General features: G+C 46.5%; 2 protein-coding genes across 6 annotated transcripts; one reads left to right on the plus strand and one right to left on the minus strand.

The window, feature by feature from the left end:
* The first annotated feature begins 202 nt into the window (after positions 1-202).
* Syce2 (synaptonemal complex central element protein 2) lies at positions 203-15,538 on the plus strand. Of its 4 annotated transcripts, none has more exons than NM_001168246.1 (5): positions 203-345; positions 794-924; positions 11,523-11,676; positions 14,027-14,215; positions 15,227-15,538. In NM_001168246.1, the coding sequence occupies exons 1-5, from the start codon at positions 331-333 to the stop codon at positions 15,269-15,271; spliced, it is 534 nt and encodes a 177-aa protein (NP_001161718.1). In that variant the 5' UTR covers positions 203-330; the 3' UTR covers positions 15,272-15,538. The 4 variants fall into 4 exon arrangements, 3 of the variants coding, with proteins under 3 accessions (NP_001161718.1, NP_082230.2, NP_001161716.1); NM_027954.3 differs by having other exon boundaries at positions 812-924; NR_031759.1 differs by lacking the exon at positions 11,523-11,676 and having other exon boundaries at positions 812-924.
* Gcdh (glutaryl-Coenzyme A dehydrogenase) lies at positions 14,479-22,013 on the minus strand. Of its 2 annotated transcripts, NM_001044744.1 has the most exons (12): positions 21,834-22,013; positions 21,647-21,776; positions 21,540-21,566; positions 21,113-21,256; positions 20,923-20,985; positions 20,494-20,664; positions 19,105-19,234; positions 18,803-19,019; positions 17,674-17,777; positions 17,354-17,479; positions 16,619-16,779; positions 14,479-15,145 (listed from the first exon to the last, which is right to left on the minus strand). In NM_001044744.1, exons 2-12 carry the CDS (start codon positions 21,771-21,773, stop codon positions 15,072-15,074), a joined length of 1,344 nt encoding a protein of 447 aa, NP_001038209.2. In that variant the 5' UTR covers positions 21,774-21,776; positions 21,834-22,013; the 3' UTR covers positions 14,479-15,071. The 2 variants fall into 2 exon arrangements, with proteins under 2 accessions (NP_001038209.2, NP_032123.3); NM_008097.2 differs by having other exon boundaries at positions 21,647-22,013.
* Between the last annotated feature and the right edge of the window lie 63 nt (positions 22,014-22,076).

Genomic DNA, 22,076 nt, shown 5'->3' on the forward strand with positions numbered 1-22,076 from the left:
GCCGCCACACAAACTGTAGATCGAAGGGGCGGAACTCTGACGCAGTGTGAATTCCTCAAACTCTTGAGGGCCACAGGTGACCCCGAGTCCCGCACCTACGCATTATGAGCTCAGACGCCCACCGGTCCATACAACACAAATCCGTCTGTTACCACATAGCACCAGCATAGCCCAAAAGGCAGAGCCAGTTCGGAGGGCCTTCGAGTTCGCCGCCCCCGGGGGGGGGGGGGCGGGGGCGGGGCCAGGGCGCGTTTCATTCAGCACGTGCTCGGGGCGGGGCGTGCAGGGGGCGTGGCGTGCGCAGAGGGCGCTGAGGCGGGAAAAGACGGAATGGAGCGCCACGGAGTGAGTGCGGTGCGGTTTCCCGTGTGCGGGCGGCGGGAGGCGGGCGACGGGGCTTAGGGCCGCGGGGAACAGAGACTTCCTCCACACATTCGAACCCGGGCCCTGTTCCCCGCGGTTGGAGCCGCCTCTTGCCGGGAGAGGCGAGGTTTCCTGACTAACGAGACGGTGGGGCCTGGTGGACGAGGCTGTGAGGGGGTGCGGTGCGCTTCAGGAGCTGGTCGAAGACAGCACACGGTGTAGACCAGGCCGGGCCTCGAACCCTCAGCGGTTGCCTGCCTCCGCCTCCCGAGGCTGAGGAGGGGTTCGAGGCGTGTGCCACACTCGGCCTCCTTTTAACTACTCTCCGCGGGAAGGTGTTAGCGCGCCCCCCATTGCGGCCCCGAGGGTCCTGACCCCGGGGCCTCCCTGCTAGCGCGTCCCTTTTGAGCTTCCCCACCCCGCCTCTCAGAGCTGGCTGCGCTCGCAGGTGGCCGCGCCTCCCGTGGAGTTAAAGGACCAGGAGCCGCCGGCGATTGTGGAGAGCGGAGAGCATCGGCAGAGTGAGAACCACGAGGAGACGCCCGGCTCAGTGGCCCCGAGGTGAGGAGTGACAGGCCCAGCTGCCCTTCCGGGGCCCCGCCTTGGTCACGTAGGTCATTCCACGTGGTCTGCCCTGGGCCTTGGTCCACGGGTGATTTAACACCTTCCAGGTTGGTGTTTTATGAAGCCGCAGAGGACAAGTGGAGCACCGTGGCGGGCCCGGCCTAGGTGTCCTCGTGAGGACAGCCATGAGACAGACCTCATATAGAGGAAGTTTACTGGCGAGAAGGGAGAGGTGGAGGAAAATAGAGAGCGAGAGCGAAAGAGGGAGGAAATGGAAAGATGGAGAGAGAGGGAAGATGGAGAGAGAGGAGGGGAGGGGAGACAGACACCAGAGCCAAATAGTCCTTACCTGTGAGCCAGGGTCTTACCTGGCTGTTGCTAGGTAACTCTTGGGCGGAGCCTACAGGAAATGCTAACAACAGGTGCCCACATTGGTTCTGGGTACTGGCAGTCTCCTTTTGATATCCACAAGGTTTAATTTCAGGATGCATAGAATCCTCATGTTTAGACTCATTTTCTCTTGGTTTTTGTTTTTCTTTCTTTTTCTTTTTTCTTTTTTTTTTTTTTTGGAGACAGGGTTTCTCTGTGTAACTCTGGCTGTCCTGGAACACACTATGTAGACCAGGCTGGCCACGAACTCAGAAACCCACCTGCTTCTACCTCCCAAGTGCTGGGATTAAAGGCATGTGCCACTGCTGCCCGGCTAGTTTCTCAATTCTTTTGTGGATTTATATGTGTGTGTGTTTTATTTAAGACATCAACAGAAAAGGGGTGAAAAAAGCTGGGCATAGTGGCACGTGCCTTTTATTTCCGCACTCCAGAGGCTGAGAGGAAGGCAGGGCTCTAAGCTCAAGGCCAGCCTGGTCTACAAAGTAAGTTCCAAGGCAGCCAGGCAGCCAGGGCTACGCTGAGAAACACTGTCTTGAAAAACCAAAACCAAAAAAATAAGACATCAACAGCCAGGCTTGGCGGCATAAACCTTTGATCCCAGCATGGTCTATATAGTGAGGCACTCAAAAGACACCAAAATCAAAGTCACTTAGATTTTCTCCAATATTCTAATTTTGTGATTTTTTTTTCATTTATTTAGATATGTGATCCACTCTGCATTTTCTACTTTGTTTGCTCTCTTGCTTTTTTGCTGTATAGAGGATGGAACCCAGTGTGCTTGTATGCGTGGTAGATGAGCACCCTGTCACTGAATGTACATTCCCAGTTGCTGAAACCTGCATGTGTTTGGATTTGACCTTGACTGGTCTGACAAAGGAATAAAGAAAGGACAGGCACCTGTACAAAAAACCACACGGGATTGAGTGGGCCATATGCCCTGCTGGAGGCACACCAGCCGCAGTCCTGAAACTTGGTTCATTTATAATTGGTTTTTTAGCCAGTTGAGATAGCAGGCTTATTGTATACAGTTGAATGAGGAAGCAGGTTTAGCTAATTTCAGTAGGAAGTCTCTGTAGGGGAGCAGTTTCAGGCTGTAAATATGCAGGAGAAAAAGAAGTGGTCCATACATTTTATACACACTGTCAACATCTGAACACATACCACGGGAAGGCTTTGCCATTCCCAGGAATCTGAAACATTGAAGTTCTTGAAATGGTTGTGTTCATGTCAACAAGGCACAGTCACTCAGGACTTATTTCATCAGAGTCTTGTATCAGTTCAGACTGTCTTAGGACTTAAGGTCCTTCTGCGTCAGCCTCCCAAGTGCTAAGATTATAGATAGGCATGTGCCATGCTGCTTATCAGAAACTTTCTGGGGCTGGAGAGATGGCTCATTGGTTAAGAGCACTGACTGCTCTTCCAGAGGTCCTGAGTTCAAATCCCAGCAACCACATCTGTAATGAGATCTGACGCCCTCTCCTGGTGTGTCTGAAAACAGCTACTTACAAATAATGAATAAATATTAAAAAAAAAAAAAGAAACTTTCTGAGTATCATGGTTTAGATTTGGGGGATTGTTTAATAGGCAAAGCCTCATTATGTAACCCTGGTATCCTAGAACTCACTATGCAGACCAGGTTGGTCTTGAACTCAGAGATCAGCCTGCCTCTTCCTCCTCAGTGCTGAGATTAAAGGTATATACTACCTGTTCCTGGATTTTGGAATTTAGAATTAAAGATGCTCATTCTGCGACATGCCATGCAACTCACCTTTAGAAGTGTGTGATTTAATAGCTTTTAGTATATTCACAGAGCCATGCAAACATCACTATCGAACTTCAAAATCTTTTCTCATTCCGGAAAAAGATCTCATGCCTCCTAGCTGTAACTCCCAGTCCTTGCTTCTTCCTCATACCCTGTATCCATTAATCTACTTTGTTTCCATACATTTGTCTATTCTGGATATTTCATGTCCATGGAGTCTTATGGCATGTGCACTTTTTTTTGTTTGTTTGTTTTTTTTGTTGTTGTTTTTGGTTTTTCGAGACAGGGTTTCTCTGTATAGCACTGGCTGTCCTGGAACTCACTTTGTAGATCTGGCCCCGAACTCAGAAATCCGCCTGCCTCTGCCTCCCGAGTGCTGGGATTAAAGGCAGGTGCCACCATTGCCAGGCCTGGCATGTGCTTCTTTGTGTCTAGCTTTCTTCACTTGTTATGTCATTTATACCATAGCCTTTGTCAGAACTTAAGTCTTTTTTGTAGCTAGACTTTCATATTATAAATCTATCATATTTTGTTATCAACAGACAAATTGACATTTGACTATTATATGTAACAGTGCTATGAACATCCATAAGCAATTTTTTGTGGGGATGTAGCATATGTTCTCTCCTGTATATTCAAGTTGCCAGTTCTACATGACATATTTAGCATGGTTCTTTTCTTCCATCTTTACCTGGGTTCCTGGGATTAAATTCAGGTCTTCAGGCTTGCATAGGAGTAGCTTTTACCTATATGGCCATCTCACTGGCCCAGTGTTGGGCTTTGTTTTTGTTTTGTTTTAAAATAGTCTCTCATGTAGTCCAGGCTAGCCTTGAACTTGATACATAGCTGAAATTGTCCTAAGTTAATGCTGCTGCTTACACTTCCTGCGTTCTGGGATTGTGGGTGTGTACCACCACTCCAGGCTTGCATCAGGTATCATATAAGTCATTAGATATGATAGATGTCTACAGAAGGGTATGTATAGGTTCTGTGCAAATGTTACACCATTTTACAGAAGGTGTATAGATGATGAGTATCCACAGATTTAGGTATCTTAATAGGCTCTAGAAGAAAGGAGATTATACTTAGTGGGAACTGCTGGGCCAGAGATGTGACATACTTATTAGGTTCTTGTTATAAAAAAAAAGGATACTGGCTAGGTGTGGTGCACAGCTTTAATCTCAGCACTTGGGACAAAGAGGCAAGCAATATCTCTGTGAGTTCAAGGCTGGTTGATATGGTAAGTTATGGGGCAGCTGATACTATATAGACTGTTTCAAGAAGAAAAAAAAAAAGCAGGGCCGGGTATGGTGGCGCACACATTTAATCCCAGCACTTGGGAGGCAGAGGCAGGTAGATTTCTGAGTTGGAGGCCAGCCTGGTCTACAAAGTGAGTTCCAGGACAGCCAGGGCTATACAGAGAAATCCTGTCTGGAAAAACAAAACAAAAAAAGCAATAAAAAAGAAGCAAAGGCTCTGGCTACTATGTAGAGAGTGTTTTGAAGGGAGTGTAAAGAGAGGTGGATTAAGTTGGGCTTCTGTATAGGGTGCCATTTAGTAAAACAGATTGGGAAAAGGCCCATAGGGGGAATGGCAGAAAGGAGAGTATCCCCATCCATTATATACTAGAGCTGGCTCCTGCTGGTTTGCAAGAGTTGATTCTTTTGTTTGGTTTGTTTTGTTCTTTGAGACAGGGTTTCTCTGTGTATCCCTGTCAGTTCTGGAACTCACGCTGTAGACCAGGCTAACCTTAAACTCAATAGATTCTTCTACCGTTGCCTCCTGAGTGCTGTGGTTAAAGGTGTGTTTCACCACTGCCTGGCTCAAGAGCTGATTCTATATATCCCTTCCTAAGTTGGCAAGTTTATGTTAGAAGCTTTATATTGCTATAGTGGGAATATTTGCACATTGGCACTTGACAAACTACAAATCATGGCTGGCTTTCCCCATCCCTCAGAAGGCCAGTAATAAGTAGCTCAGTGCTTACCAGGAAACCTCTGCTTTCTGCTTGTTGTGGTTTCTCACAGGTGCAGGCTTCTAGAGCAGAGGTAAGAGTGTAAGTTCCACTTTACAACCTCCCTCACCACCTTAAAATGGTGTGATACAAGGGACTATTAGGATGCTGTTATGACAGTTGTAGACTGAATGAATGAGCTTACTTGAGGCCAGAGTAAAAGGCTCCAGAGAAGATCAAATTCCCCCCTTCACTCCCATTTCTCAGTAGGAAAGCAGACTGAAGGGCTTTCTACACCTGTGCTATTAGTCAGAGACAAGAAAATTGGCAGATATGAATGAAACATTCATTTGATAAATGTTCTGCAAACATTAGCATGCTTAGACCAGAATCTCTCTGGTGAAGAGAAACAGGCAAAGAAAGCATTTACAGACTTGAAAGATTTTTACCAGAGCCAAAAACCAGATGGTTGAAAATCATCACAGGGACCAGTTAGTGGATCCAGCAGCCAGCACTCGGCAACATGATTGAAATATTAACACATTGCTGAAGGGGAGGTGGGTGAGGAACGAACTCATCACCATCCACTCCAACCTTCCCCTGTCTGGCACAACTTCAGCAAAACATCACTTTGCCTGAGTGCCAGATTCTGTGGGTCCCTCTCCTGAGCATGCCCCCTGAGATGGTCATAAGTAGCTGGTAGCTTATTTACTTGTGTTATCTGTGAGTGGCCATGGAAGGAAGGCCCCATCAGTGAGTAGCTCTGGCCCATACGACTGCCAATCATAGCTTTACCTGGAGTGAACAGATGGTCTCTTTGCTTAGACCCATTTCCTGGGCCCCCTGCCAACTTAGGCCCTGCTTGGGAACTCTTCTAATTCTTGGAACTGATCAGGGGCTTCTTAGAAGGACAGACATAATAGATGGGTGCATTGATATGCTTACAGGCCTCACATCCCAAGCCCCACTCAGGCCAAGCACACCAGGCAACTGTTAATGTGCTCTCTTCCATTACCTGGCCTCAGTCCAGGGTTCTGCCACAGAAGTCAGCCTAGGAACTGAAGAAGCCTGCAGAGAGGACACCACACATTTTGTTTATTAAAGCTAATTGGTGAGTGCAGACCCAGGGAACCCAATGATTCATTAGCATCTTGATTAATATGCAGCTGCTGAGTATTAAGAAAAATGAAATGGCAAAGCTAAAATCCACAAAAGATGGGTTTGCAAAAATAAAAAAGCTCCCAGTAGACTTCTGATGCCGGCCTTTGTCCTGCCACAAAATTTGAGTTAGCTGAATTCAAGTGATTTTTTTTTTCTCACTATTTCTGTAGTTGCCATTAAAAAAATCTGTCCTCTCATTTCTTAAGCACTGAAGGAGAACATCTTGGAGCCATTAGAAGTTAAGTCAGGTTGCAAAGAATTACACAAAAAGAAATACCTGGTGCTGAGCAGCACTTGGGAGGCAAAGGCAGGTGGGTTTCTGAGTTCAAGGCCAGCTTGGTCTACAGAGTGAGTTCCAGGACAGCCAGGGCTATACAGAGAAACCCTGTCTTGAAAAAAAGAAAAATAAAGACCTGGGAAGATTGAGTCTAATTTCAAAGTCCTAAACTTTGGTCCGGGAGAGTTGAGACAAGGCAAGCTGGGTGCAAAAAAGGCATGAGAGCAGAGATCCTAGAGTAGCTTGTCAGCAGAACACTTACAGCACAGAGGGAAGCCTTTGAGGGACTGGACAGTACAGAAGAGAATTGCCATCTCCACCTGAGCACATGCAACCAAAAGCATAAAGTAAGGCAGAGTCATGACCAAGAAGGGGGGGGGGGTACTGGTGAGATGGCTCAGTAGGTAAGAGCACCCTACTGCTCTTCCGAAGGTCCAAAGTTCAAATCCCAGTAACCACATGGTGGCTCACAACCATCCGTAATGAGATCTGATGCCCTCTTCTGGTGCGTCTGAAGACAGCGACAGTGTACTTACATATAATAAATAAATTAAATAAATAAATAAATCAAAAAAGAAAAAAAAAAAAAAGAAGAGGAGGGGAGAGGCAGAAAGGGAAAGGGAAAGTGGCTCTGGGTAAAGGCTGACGGATTTGGGGAATTTTTTTGTTGAAGGACCAGATTGCTGGGGTAGAAGGTATGGCTCAGTGGTAGAGCAGTTATCTTGTATGTACAGAGCCTGGGACCCACCCCTGCCTTGAAAACTAAACAGGCTGGAAAGGGTTCAGGCCAGGCCCTGGAAAGTCTTGTCTGCTGTACAAGGAATTTAGTTTTGACCCTGTGGCACCATTTTTTTGTTTTTTGAGGGGGAGGGGTTTTTCTTAGACTATCACACAGGATTAGGAGATCAGATTTTGGGTTGGAAGGTCACAGGGGTCCAGGTGAGAACTGAGAGATTTACAAAGAATAATAGATTGTGTGTGTGTGTGTGTGTGTGTGTGTGTGTGTGTGTTGCGGGGGGGGGGGGGTTTGAAAGGTAGAAACTGGAAGATTCAAGCCAGGATATGTAGGGCCAGAGAAGCTGACTGCTAAGTTTCTAGTGCAGGGATCAGGTAGTATTATGTATCATTTACTAAGAGGAGAGAGGATGGGATCTTATGTAGGGGGAAGAAGGGAAATGGTAATTGGTATGCAAAAATGGAGCTTGAATGCTTTCGGAATAGTCTTGCTGAGAGGTCTAGAAAAAGACACCTTGTTGAAAGATTTGAAGAAGGTCATGGAATGGGAATATGTTTTGGGTCAAAGTATGAATGGTAGTGAAAGCCCTCAAGAATCATAATTTTATGTTTGTTTTGAGGCAGAATCTCTACATATAACAGCTTACCCTCGAAGTAGGAGAGATCTGCCTACTTTTTTTTCCAAGTGTGGGGTTAAATTTCCATCACAGCCAGTTTAAGAGTCACTAAATTTTTGGGAGGCCTGGTCTACAGAGTGAGTTCCAGGACAACCAGGGCTACACAGAGAAACCCTGTCTCGAAAAACAAAACAAAACAAACAAACAAAAAACCCAAAAACAACAACAACAACAAAAGAGTCACTAAATTTATTTATTCAGGCAGTGCAGTGCCTTTGATCCCAGCACTTGGAAGTCAGAAGGAGGCAGATCTCTGTGAGTTCCAGGGCAGAAGGTATACACAGTGAAACCCTGTCTCAAAGGAAAAAAAAAGAATCATTAATTTTTTTTTTTTTTTTTGGTTTTTCGAGACAGGGTTTCTCTGTATAGCCCTGGCTGTCCTGGAACTCACTTTGTAGACCAGGCTGGCCTCGAACTCAGAAATCCGCCTGCCTCTGCCTCCCAAGTGCTGGGATTAGAGCATGTCTCAACATTTCTAATGCTGTGACCCTTTAATGTAGTTCCTTGTGTTATGGTAACCCCAAACCATAAAATTATTTTTGTTACTACTTCATAACAGTAGTTTTGCTACTGTTATGAATTGTAGTGTAAATATCTGTGTTTTATTATGGTCTTAGGCAATATTGTGACAGGGTTGTTTGACCCCTAAAGGGGGTGGTAACCCCCAGGTTGAGAAATGATGTTCTAGAGGATTCAGGACTTAGGTAGAAAAGACACTGCCCCTGCACCCCACACTATAGGAATGCCCTTGGAAAACTGTAACCCGAACTGTGGAAGGGCCTGAAGGCATAGGTGGAAACAATGAGTTAGAAGACAACAGAGTCAGTGATATGCTCATGGGGGCAAGGTACTTGCCTCTTGAGTTTGGTGACCCGAGTTTGATACCTAGGATCCACATGGTAAAGAAAGGAAGGAAGGAAGGAAGGATGGATGAATGGATGGATTCAAGCAGGTCAGGAACCTGGAAGCAGGAACTGAAACAGAGGTCATGGAGAACACTGCTTGTTCTCCATGGTTTGCTCAGCCTATTTTCTTCCTTTTTTTTTTTTAAGATTCATTTATTTTATGTATATGAGTATACTGTAGCTGTCTCCAGACACACCAAAAGAGGGCATTGGATCCCATTACAGATGGTTGTGAGCCACCTTGTAGTTGCTGGGAATTGAACTCAGGACCTCTGGAAGAGCAGTCAGTGCTCTTAACCACTGAGCTATCTCTCCAGCCCCTATTTCTTATACAACTTAGGACCAACCCAGGACCAAATCAGAGATGGCACCACCTACAGTGGCCTGAGTCATCCCACATCAATCATTAATCAAGAAAAGGCCTACATAGACTTGCTTACAGGCCAATTTAGTGGAGGCATTTCTCAATTGAGGTTCCCTCTTCTTAGACAACCCTAGCCTGTATCAAGTTGACAAAAACCAAAAACTAACTGGCAGATGGAATATGGAAAAAGAGAGAGCATTTGGTTGTGGAAAGGCAGAGTGGTTTTTGTAAGAGGGTATGGCAGGGAAGAGGAGCTGTGGCCACCAGCAAGCTTTGAAAGCAGTATCCCAGTTTGAGGCAAAGTTCAGGGGAGCTAAGACCAGGCATCTTGAGCATGTTCCCCAGCTCTAGGCACATGCAAGGAGAGCATGGCTGTCCTAAGGCATCTAAGACACAGAGCATCTGAGTGAAACTCCACCTCAGTCAGACTTGGAAAGATGACTGACTTCAGCCTCAGAGGTCAAAGACCCTTTGTAAATCCATTCCACCCCAAAAGCCATTTTATAGAAATGTTCAGGGGTTGGCCTCCTAGTTCCCATGCTTTCTATAGCTGGCCTCGCTGTAGAATTTCTGCCTTTCTAAAGCAGTCCTAATATGGTAAATGTATTGGAGGAAAATGAACTTGTATGGAGCTGGAGGTGGGATAACAGATCAGCATTGTATTCTTCATTCAACTGACAGTGGAGCTAATGCATAGTGGCTTTTGTCTGTAATCCCAGCACTTGAAAGGTTGAGTCAGGAGTATTGCCTTAAGTTTAAAAAACGGCCTGGGCTAAAGAATGAGGTACTGTTTCAAAACCAACAACAAAAAAATGGGCTAGGGACAACCTCATGTTGGAGTACAGGGGCAACAAGGGCACACTCCTTTGATGCTTCTGATCACACGTGACAAGCACACGGTAGTGTATATCCACAGGAGTTATAAATGGCAGAGGGCAGGCAGGCATTTTGCTCTCAGCAGCATCAGAATTCACATCTCGATGTACAAACAGGATGCAGAGAGCATACTGGGAACGGGGCCAGTCTTTTGAAACCTCAAAACCCCATTGGCATACCTCCTCCAACAAGGCCATACCTGAAGGCACTCTAGCCAGCTCACAAACATGGCTCTGGCGGGCTTTGCTCTTCTCTCCAGTTCCCTCCACCTTGCTAAATAAACCCCCTTAGATTGCATTCTTAAAGTGAGCTACCAAGGTCTCTTCAGTTATTTGGCCACTTCCTCCTCCTGAGGCTGACTACCAGCTATCTAAGTATTGAAGTCCAGCAATCAAAAGCCCCCCTTTGGCTCACCTAATTAACATGCCCAATCAACACGTCATCCTAACATGGAGTTTCCTATTTTGCTTCTATAAACTGCCATTTTCCTATGGGCCACCTCTCTCTTCTATCCAGAGGCAGTTCTTTGTTCCACTTCAGGATAAACAGCTCTCCTCCCTCTCCCTGGTTCCCTTCCCCCTTTCCCTCATCCTCTATCTTCTGCCTTTGTCCCATATCCCTGTCCTCTGGGGAAATAAATCTCCTTTCTGCTGAGAATTTAGACTTTGGTGTATTGAGCTGACTCAAGATTCCCTACAATACCTCCTAATGCTTCCCAAACAGTCCTACCAACTGGAACCAAGTAGTCAACATAGCCCCGTAGGGGCGTGGGGGTGTTCTTACTCAAACTTCCTTAGTGCTCATTTCAGAGAAGCCAGTGGTGTGTGTATATATGTGCATATGTGTGTGTATGTGTATAGTGGTATGTGTTTGTGTGTGTTTATACACATACATACACACACAAACACACAAAACAATGACTTTGAGCTGCGTAGATTTTGTCCTGGAACTGCAGGCATGTTGGACTTACACCCTGGTCCAGCTCTAGGATATACGAGGGTTGGGAGGCCTGTGCCTCAACCCGTAATGAACTAGGAAAGTTGTTTCATGTCACCCACAAAGGCAGCCATCGACTTACACCTTCCTCACACACACCATACAGCTTATTTAGGTCACATTTTCCCTGCCCCTGTGTGAGTGTGTGTGCATGCTCTGCTCTGTGGTAAGCATATATTCTCCCACTGAGCTCCACTCAGATCAGCCACTTTTTGTAGAACATAATTCTTTCTGTTCTATCTATCTATCTATCTATCTATCTATCTATCTATCTATCTAACTATCTATTATATGTAAGTACACTGTAGCTGTTTTCAGACACTCCAGAAGAGGGCATCAGATCTCAATATGGATGGTTGTGAGCCACCATGTAGTTGCTGGGATTTGAACTCAGGACCTTTGGAAGAGCAGTCACTGCTCTCAGCTGCTGAGCTATCTCTCCAGCCCTCTTTCAATACTTTCAGAAGTCAGAGTTTAACCCTTATATCTCTACTTTAGTGCCAGTTGCCAGCTGCCAGGACCCTTCTCCTCTCTGGACTCTAGCATTGAAACCCTGAAGAAGAAAGCCCAGGAACTGATTGAAAACATCAATGAAAGCAGGCAGAAGGACCATGCACTTATGACCAACTTCAGGGACAGCCTCAAGATGAAGGTGATGAATCCCTCAGAGGGAAGGGAAGCTATAAGAAGGAAGGAAGAACCTATGACCTGGCATCTGTTAGCTTCCAGGCACTCTGTTAGGCAGGCACTTTGCATATAGCTGTCATTTTACTCTAGAAGAGTCAATAGATTGGCCCATATTATAAGTGAGAAAATTAAGGCTCATAAGTGAATGATTTTGGATGAAAGTGTTGCTTAGTGGTAGGGCATTTGCCTAACCTGAAAACTGATACTGGCTTGATACCCATTTAAACACACATACACACTTTTTTAAAAGTGGTAAACCAGATATGGTAACTCCACCTTTAATCTCAGCACTTGGGAAATAGAGGCGGTCAAATCTCTGACTTCAAGACCAGCCTGGTATACATAGTGAGTTGTTTTTTTTTTTTTTAAAGATTTATTTATTTATTATATGTAAGTACACTGTAGCTGTCTTCAGACACACCAGAAGAGGGCGTCAGATTTCGTTACAGATGGTTGTGAGCCACCATGTGGTTGCTGGGATTTGAACTCCGGACCTTTGGAAGAGCAGTCAGGTGCTCTTACCCACTGAGCCATCTCACCAGCCCGCATAGTGAGTTTTAAGCTAATGAGAATCTCAAGGAAAAAAAAAAAGTGAGGCCTGATGGCTCAGCAGTTAAGAGTATTTACTGCTCTTCCAGAGGACTGGGTTTGACTTCTAACACCCATGTTAGGTAACTTACAACTCCCTGAAACACCAGCTCCTGTAGATCAGATGCCCTCTTCTGACCTCCATGATCAGTAGGCATGCATGTTACACATATAGACAAGCAGGCAAAACACCCATATCTTAAAAAAAAAAAAAAAGTAATATAAGGGAGCCAGGCTCAGGAACAGAGATTTATTCAATTCAAGAGTCTTCAAGTCGGGCGTGGTTGCGCACGTCTTTAATCCCAGCACTCAGGAGGCAGAGGCAGGTGGATTTCTGAGTTCCAGGCCAGCCTGGTTTACAAAGTGAGTTCCAGGACAGCCAGGGCTACACAGAGAAACCCTGTCTCGAAAAACCATTTAAAAAAAAAAAAAAGAGTCTTCAGCATGCTGATAAGTACTCGTAATACTGGGCTATATGATACTCCAGACTTGTTTTTATTTTGAAGCAGGGTCTCACTTGCCCAATTGCCTTGAACTCACTCTGTAGTCCAGGCCTTGAACTTGTAGTGTTCCTGCCTTAGCTTTCTGACTACCTAGGATTACAAGCCTTCTTTAACAGGCATGGCTGTGGCTTGCCTTATCTTTCCCATGCGTCTTCAGAAAGTAGCTGTGGTCTGGGATGAGATGGCTGGCCCTACAACACATGGGGCTCATGCCTCACAAAGCCTGATGGCACGATTGTTGGAATGCAGCAGCTGGGCACTGCCTGAATGTGGCTCTGCCTGGTGCTGCTTGAAAGTGCACGGCCAGCAGAGCCGTGGACTGCACTTGTCTTGGGCCTTCAGTCAGACCTTTTCTATTTCTAATTTATACATATTGTCTTCCCTTGGTATCCAATAAGAGCATTAGTCTCAGAACCTCACAGATACCTCTTTTTACAGGTGGTACTCAGTTCTCTCATATCAAATGAGGCAAGATTTGCATAGAATCAATGAATGTCTTTCTGTACATTTTATTTATTTTGGGGTTTTTGAGGCAGAGTCTTGCTATATAACTCTAAATGGTTTGAAACTCAATATGTAGCCCAGAAGACTTTCTCCTGCCTCTACTACCACTGCTAGACTTACAGGAGTAACCACTACACCTGGCTTCCTACAGATTTACTTTCCATCATTCCTAGATTTAGTAAGAACCAACCGAACATATACAATGTTATCTTGTTCTAATAAAGAAGCTGGGCATTGTGGCATATTCCTATAATTCCCAGGATTTAGGAGGTAGCACTAGTGTCAGGAGTTCAAACCAGCCTCAACTACATGAGACTGATTATCTGAAACACAAGAACTGGGAATGGTGGTGTACACCTGTGCACATATAATCCCAACCACTAAGGAGGCTGACACTGGAAGATTGATGAGTTCAAGATTAGCCTGGGCTACATGGCAGAACCATGACTTTTTTTTTTTTTTTTAAGATTTATTTATTTATTATATGTAAGTACACTGTAGCTGTCTTCAAACACCCCAGAAGAGGGCATCAGATCTCATTACCGATGGTTGTGAGCCATCATGTGGTTGCTGGGATTTGAACTCACGGCCTTCAGAAGAGCAGCTGACACTCTTAACCGCTGAGCCATCTCTCCAGCCCCCAGAATCGTGTCTTTAAAAAAAGTAACATAAACAAAATTTTGCCTATGGTCAGTATAGTTCTTCATTACTTTTTGTAAGGTCTCAGATCTGACAGAAAAGTTGGAGGAGAGGATGTACCAGGTGTACAGCCACCACAGCAAAATCATTCAGGAAAGACTACAAGAATTTACCCAGAAGATGGCAAAGATCAACCATCTGGAAATGGAGCTTAAACAAGTCTGCCAAACTGTGGAAACGGTGTACAAGGACCTATGTGTCCAGTCTGAGGTAAGAATGTGGGGGTGTATCCTGTTATAAAGACATGAAATGTCTCAGCTGAAAGTAAAACATGAATAGGGTGTAGGAAATCAAATCCAGGGCACATGGATTTGCACATGCCAGACAAGTGCTGTCACCAATACCCACCCCAACTCTGGGTAGGAAACCGAACTTTTACTAATCCTTACACTGCCAGTCCCAGCCCACAGGGTTACAGTCCCTGCAAAAGCCTTTGATCTGCCACCTTGTTGGTCTAGATTGAGAAGCCAAAGTATTGTCCATGTTGTTTATTGTGTAGTTAGCTGTGTCATGAGGGAAAGGACAAAGTGTCCCCTGCCAGTCAGAATGTCTAGCTCAAACTCTGTGTGCTATTCCAGCATGGCACAACCCCCAGGCATGTTTATCCCTCCTATGAGAAATTCCCCAAACCACCTCTCCATGGTTACCAGTAGACCTAGTCCAGTCCTAGGAGTAAGGCACAGGCTCTTTATTTTCATCTCTTATCTGTTCAGTGCACATAGAAGGCACTGCCCCTGGGATAGAGGCAAGGTAAACTGTAAAGTCCATTGCACCTTCTCACAAGGTCTGCTCCATCTCAGTGGCTCCTGTGTTACTCCCCTTTGTCTCACCCAGTTCCAAAAAACTTAAAACAGGGTAGGTGGAGGCTGATTTCATCCAGTTAAAAAGGGCTGAGGGCCATACAGAGAATTAATTTCATCTTCTTTCTATAGAGCATATCTGAATGTCTTCCAGAAAGAAATGTCCTGAATCTCAAATCAGTGTCTCACTTTCCACCATAAAAGTTGTGTCCATACATTTCTTCTTGAGCAGACTCAGGGCAAAGTATTTCTCTGTTGAAGTAGTTTCACTTGCCAACCGTGAATGCCTGAATCCCAGTAATTGCTCTCCCAAGGATCAGAGCATGAATGTCATGTGTACCTGTGTGAGATGAATGTTAGAGTTGGTTTGGAATCTTCAGCTCATAACTTACCTTTAAAGTCATTCCTCATGCTGCCCTAGGTTCCCACTTGCGAAGAACAGAATTACAAAGATGGTGAATGCTGACTTCTGCTAAGAGGCTTCCATCTCAATGTGAGAAGGCACAGAGGCTGCTGTTTGAGGCATGCTGATATTGTTTTTTATAGTTCTGTAACCCAACACAAAGCCACCAATGCTCTTTGTGCTAATTACCGTAGTGTGACAAGGTTTGACCCTGCCATAAGCCTTGCCTTAGCAAATTCTCCCAACCCACATCTGTAGTTGATTAAATGTTTTGATTTCACCCTGGTCATACTTTATTCCAGAATTGGAAAGACTGATGATCATCTATGCAAAAACATGGCTGGTCCTTTGCTCTTTCCCACCTTCAGGGACAGCAGCCAAAACCATAGTTTCCTTTTTACACAGTCAAATACTATCACTTATTTCCAAAAGCCTAAATCTGATCCGTGTCAAATTATGCTCATATTGTAGGCTCTCACCTCGCCCCTCCCTCTCACTGTTTCTGGAGTGTTTCATCCAGTAGCCTAAGATAACCACTGAAGGCTGTGGGGCTTTCCCTAGGTTCAAATCCTGTCATTGGGGCAGGCAGGGAAGATATCCCATATATTCTGCCTTTTCTGTCTAGAAGCTTCCCTGCCCGTGAAGCTGGTGCTCCTGCTTAGCATGCATCACAGGGGATTCTATTCCCCCCCCCCTTTTTAATATTGGTCAAAGGTGTGTGTGTTTAGGTGCACATGGGGAGGCCAGGGTATGGTCCTCATTTAAGACAGGAGACGTTGTTATTGACTACTCTGTACCCAGGTCAGCTGGTCTGAGAGCTTCTAAGGATTCGTGCCTGAGTTTCCCATTTTACCTAGAAGCACTGGGTTACAGACACATGTTACTGTGCTGGCTTTTACAAAGACTGTGGGGACTTAATCGCAGGTTCTCTTGCTTTTATGGCAACTGATGGGCTCATTGAGCCATCCCCACAGCCCTCCTTTATATTTTAGCCCTCCAATTTTTCATGTCTTTTTCCAAGTTTGTCCTAAGCCATGGGTACATGCCCTTGTGCATGGTAGTTTACAAACAGTTTTTTTCTCTGAACATAAAGTAGTGATACAAATAATGTGTGCTGTTCTCTTCCTCACATACCTCTCTTGGCACCTTGCTCTTGGGACTGTGTCCCCCTTCATGTCCCATCCCATGATGAGAACAAGGTCAGGAGCATCTCAGGGTCTTCTTATTGGGATCTCTAAGTCATGTAGTCACTCCCTTACACATTCATTCCCACAAGCTCTGAACAACTAACTCCAAGTAAAGGACAGAGTGGTAGAGTTGAAGCCACTTGGTGACAGCTGGTGGACTCAGCTGTGCTGTCTCCCTCCCCTAGGTCACTGTTACACCCTCCTCCCTGAGCCCAGCTCTGACCTTCATAAGTGTTCACTGCCTCCAGATTCATAGCATGCCGGATGACATGGTACTCATCAGAAATCCCATTTCCTCCCAGGATGTCTCGTGCCTGGCGGGCAATATCCAGGGCTTTTCCACAGTTGTTTCTCTTCAACATGGAGACCATCTCTGGGGTAGCCCTGGGAACAACACATATGTTATAAACTTTGGGTCTCATGTCCTGACCACACCTAGAAGATAGAGCACATGTCCAACTGGCAAGTCTGTGTCTGATCCAGCCCATCAAAACCAAGGGGAACACTGAGCAGTGGTGGCACATGCCTTTAACCCCAGAACTCAGGAGGAAGAGGCAGGCAGATCTCTGGGGGTACAAGGCCAACCTGGTCTACAGAGTGAGTTCCAGGACAGCCAAGGGTACATAGAGGAAACCTCTCTTGAAAAAAGAAAAGGGGGGCTGGCGAGATGGCTCAGTGGGTAAGAGCACCCGACTGCTCTTCCGAAGGTCAGGAGTTCAAATCCCAGCAACCACATGGTGGCTCACAACCATCCGTAACGAGATCTGACTCCCTCTTCTGGAGTGTCTGAGGACAGCTACAGTGTACTTACATATAATAAATAAATAAATCTTAAAAAAAAAAAAGAAAAAAGAAAAAAGAAAAGGGGAAGTGGGGAGAAACTTATATCTCTGGGGCCACCATTTGGGAAGGATCTCAGAAAGGGCCTAGAGATTCAGCAATAGTATATAATCCATACTTGTCCTGATCCTTTAAACGGCCAAGTTGCAAACAAGCATGGAGTCCCAGTGTGATCTCAGTGAGCATGTCTGCCAACTTCTTCTGAACCAGCTGGTTCCTGGCCAAGGGGACTCCAAACTGGATCCTAGGACAGGCAAAGTCACATTAAGACCCATAGTTCAAGAGGCTTCCTAGTTCATGCTGGCCCTGCTGTCACATCAACATTTTAACTGCTCAAGATGTCCTGGGCCATCTCAGAGAGCAGAGAACTTAAACTTGGTGGGTGTTGGGGAACCCCAAAATCCTCCACACCCTCAGGTGTTATAGCAGCCCACATACCTGTCTAGGGCATACTGCCGGGCTGTGTGCAAACAGAACTCAGCAGCTCCCAACACACCCCATGTGATGCCATAGCGGGCAGTGTTAAGGCAGCCAAAAGGGCCCTATAAGATTGACAAGAGGTCTCAGTCAACTGAAGGCCTGGGAAGAACCAACTGAAGGAAAAGCCATCTCTCAAGTGTCCCAAAGGGATCTGCAGCCATTTAACACCCCCCCCAGGGTGTGAGCCCCAAAACTTGGATGCATCAAGCCTTGTTCAGTGGTTTTCCACTCTGTATGTGCAAGCCATCCTATACAACATGGAACCTGACCTCAGTGCTCACATCTAAGAGGCTGGCAGGAGAGGAAGCTACTCATGCATACAGAGTAGTAAGTGGTCCAAGGCCAAGATGCATTTTGGGCAGAGATAATGAGCTAAGTGGTAACTGGAAAGGTGAACTTAGCACATCTGTGAACAGGGAGGATCACTAACTTCACAATGCTCCATAACCACAAGGACTATGTTTGCTCTACACTTGAAAAGGTGAGAAAGGGCTGGAGAGATGGCTCAGCCATTAAGAACACTGACTGGGGCTGGTGAGATGGCTCAGCAGGTAAGAGCACCCGACTGCTCTTCCAAAGGTCCTTAGTTCAAATCCCAGCAACCACATGGTGGCTCACAACCATCCATAACAAGATCTGACTCCCTCTTCTGGTGTGTCAGAAGACAGCTACAGTGTACTTACATATAATAAATAAATAAATCTTTAAAAAAAAAAAGAACACTGACTGCTCTTCTGAAGGTCCTGAGTTCAAATCCCAGCAACCACATGGTGGCCCCACAACCACCCTTAATGAGATCCGACGCCCTCTTCTGGTGCGTCTGAAGACAGCTACAGTGTACTTATTTATAATAATAAATAAATCTTTGGGCCAGAGTGAGCAGGGACTGAGTGAGTAGGGCCTGCTGGAGCGAGCAGGGTTGACTGGATCGAGCAGAGCTCCTAAATTCAATTCCCAACAACTAGATGAAGGCTAGCGATTATCTGTACAGATACAGTATACTCATATACAATCAATCAATAGAAAAGGTGAGAAAGGTGAGCCAGCAGGTGCCCCATTACTAGAGCCCAAGGTGCCTACCACATACCGCCAGGCTGGATACATTAGGCAGCACATTCTCCTCAGGCACTTCCACACTGTCCATGATGATCATACCGGTAGCCGAGGCCCGCAAGGAGAACTTTCCTTCAATCCTAGGGGCTGAGAGGCCCCGCATACCCTTCTCCAGTATGAAGCCCCGAATACAGTTATCCTCACACCGAGCCCACACTATAAATAGGTCAGCCACAGGGGAGTTGGTGATCCTGGAGGCCAGAGAGTTATAGAGAGATCTGACTGCTGCTTCCATGTACACACCTTCTCACCCACCAGTCTACCTGGGTCTCTCACCAGGTCTTGGTCCCACTGAGAGTGTAGCTCTGGTTTGATGGATTGTGGCGAGCTCTGGTCTCCATGCCACCTGGGTCACTCCCATGGTTGGGCTCTGTAAGTCCAAAGCAGCCCAGAAGTTCACCCTTGGCTGTAAGCACAAGAGAGGGTCTCATTTATCTCCTGATAAATTATCTTCTCACTGAGTCAGACCTGAATAAAGGCAGATACACCCTGCATCATGGCACTCAGTGAGCTGCTGAGAAAATGGTCCATAATCAAATTATAATGTGAAGGATGCCAGAAAGAAAGGGGTTGGCAAGAGTATCTTGAAGGGCACTAAGAGGTTTAGCTGAAGGAAGGTATGAAGTTTGAGAGTTTTTTTTTCTTGTTACTTGCTTTTGTTTATTTTTTAAGATTTATTTATGTTATTTATATGAGTACACTGTAGCTGTCTTCAGACACACCAGAAGAGGACATGGGATCCCATTACAGATGTTTGTGAGCTACCATGGAATTGCTGGAAATTGAACTCAGGACCTCTAGAAGAGCAGTCAGTGTTCTCAACGACTGAGCCATCTCTCCAGCCCTTGTTTGTTTTTTGAGGCAGGGTTTCTTAGCTCTAGCTGTCCTGGAACTCACTCTGTAAACCAGGCTGACCTTGTATTCAGAGATCTGCCTGCCTTTGCCTCCCAAGTGCTGGGATTAAAGGTGTGGTGGCACCTGGCTTGTTTGTTTGTTTTGAGGTGGTCTCACTGTGTACCCCTGGCTGTCCTATAACAACTCACTACAGAGACCAAGCTGGCCTCTAGACTGCTGGGATTAGAGGGGTATGCCACCACATCCAGTTTGAAGGAGGGTATGAGGAACAGTTGTCACCAAGGTGACTGGAGAATCCCCAGTATCTGAGCAATCAGAATCAGAATAGTAGCCAGAAGGATAGGCATGATAGTATATGCCTTTAATCCAAGCTGTCCCTCCTCGGGAGACCGAGGCATGTAGACCTTTGAGTTTGATGCTACTGGTCTACAAAGCTCCCAGCCAAACAGGGCTACACAGTGAGACCATATCTACAAATAAAATCTGAGTAGCCAAAGAAGTAGAGGAAAGGTCCGCTCATGAGCCTCGTGGATCTGGTTAGCAGTTAAGACTTTAAACTTTGGACAGGGGTGAGAGGCCTAGAAAACAAATCCAAGGGGAGATGATGGTGACCAGAGGTAAAATCAAAGGGTTGGGGGGAGAGAGGAACCGACAGTGCTGGCAGGAGATCAAGGAAGACAACTGAGTCCTAGGACCTGACATGGACACAGGTGGTCTGTAGGAAAGAAGGCAGGCTGTGGAGGGACACCAGGCGGGACCTGCATTCCAGACCGACATCTGACTTTCCTCCTCTTGGCAACAGCTGCTTACCCAGTCCGGGCAGATATTTCTGTCGCTGTTCCTCGCTCCCATAGGTATAGATGGGGTGCATGACAAGGGAGGACTGAACACTCATCATCGACCTGTAGCCACTGTCCACCCTCTCAAGCTCTCGGGTCAGGAGCCCATAGGCCACCGACGACACACCAGCACAGCCATACCCTGGTGCAAAAGAAGAACGGGTAGACCAAAGGCCAAAGATCAGCCCTGGGACTGAGTAGGGCTGTAATATGGCCCTTCTGGAAGTGGGCAGGGGGCTGCCCTGGTTAGGACTTTGTTCCTCTCAAACCCACAGCTGTTTTCAGGAGAGATAACCATTGCCCATTTTACAGATGAAATGCGTGACTGAGGAAAAGGGATGGTCCTTCAAGATGTTGTAGGTGGGTATAGGCTGCATAGTATACACAGAAATGTCCTTACCTTTAATGGTGGGTCCCAACACGCCCAGCTCCCCCATCTCATACACAATGTCCCTGTGAAAAACTGCAGAGATGGGTGTCAGAATCAGACCCTGTCTCAGTCTCATGGAGTCCCTGACTCCAGGGACTGCAGCACATGCAAATCATGTATGGTTGTGAAACCCAGCATGCCCACCCTTCCACCAAGGCACCTTCATTTCGATTAGCCAGCAGAATTCGAGACATAAGCCGCTCCTGGCAGTAGTTACGGAAGGTGTCCCTGATCAGTTTCTCATCGGCAGTCAGCTGCTCCTCCAGTATGAGTGGGTCCTTCCAGTCAAACACGGGGCGAGAGGCTGGGTAGAGTATGGGGGTCGAGTCAGCCAGAACCCCTTATCCTCTTTCACATTTTTAAGCTGTACCCATTCCCCGCCCCCCATCTCGCTCCAGGTGAATTCTGGCTTCAAAACAGTCTGACAAGCGCAACCCCTCTCCAGCCAAGTAGAAACAAATACCCTCTACTTTAGACTTCTGACCCTGGGGATAACCCAGCCTCCCTTCCCAGAAGTCCTTGCATTCATGGACTAGCATGGGTCAGAGAAACAGCTGGACTGGGAATAGGTGGGTAGGTGATCTTACATTTGGCCGGTCGGATCTGTGTCTTCTCTGCAAACAAAGGACGAGAACGCCACACTGAGAAAGTGTCCTGTGTCTCCCTGCCCACCCATCCAGAGCCTTGCACTGACCGGTGTGGGCGGCCGCCGAGCTCCAGGTACGTGGAAAACGCGGGAAGCGCAGGCCGGACCTGCGGCTCAGCAACCGCGCGGAGACTCCTCTCAGGGACATGTAGCCGGTGAGCATTGCAGGAACCATAACCTGGAAGGGCTGAGCGTCAGCGGGGACCAGCCTTCTCCCACCCCATACCCTTCATACCTGGTGCTTGCGGGCTGTGCTCCGGGACCAGCACACTAGGCCTAATAGGGGTTGCTCATTGGTTCCTCCTTGGTTCCTCCCAGAACACCGCCTCCTCTGTGGCTCTGCCTTTTAAAAGAGCCAAGGCAGCTGCCTGGTTTTGCAAGCGGGTTCTTCCATGCCCAGGCAGGTCTCTCCTTTAAACAGCAGAACCAGGAAGGGGCGGAAACAAGTGTGCAAACCCGATTGGCCAACTGTATTTCT

Source organism: Mus musculus, chromosome 8 (genome assembly GCF_000001635.26).
Source record: "Mus musculus strain C57BL/6J chromosome 8, GRCm38.p6 C57BL/6J".
Taxonomy (NCBI): domain Eukaryota; kingdom Metazoa; phylum Chordata; class Mammalia; order Rodentia; family Muridae; genus Mus; species Mus musculus.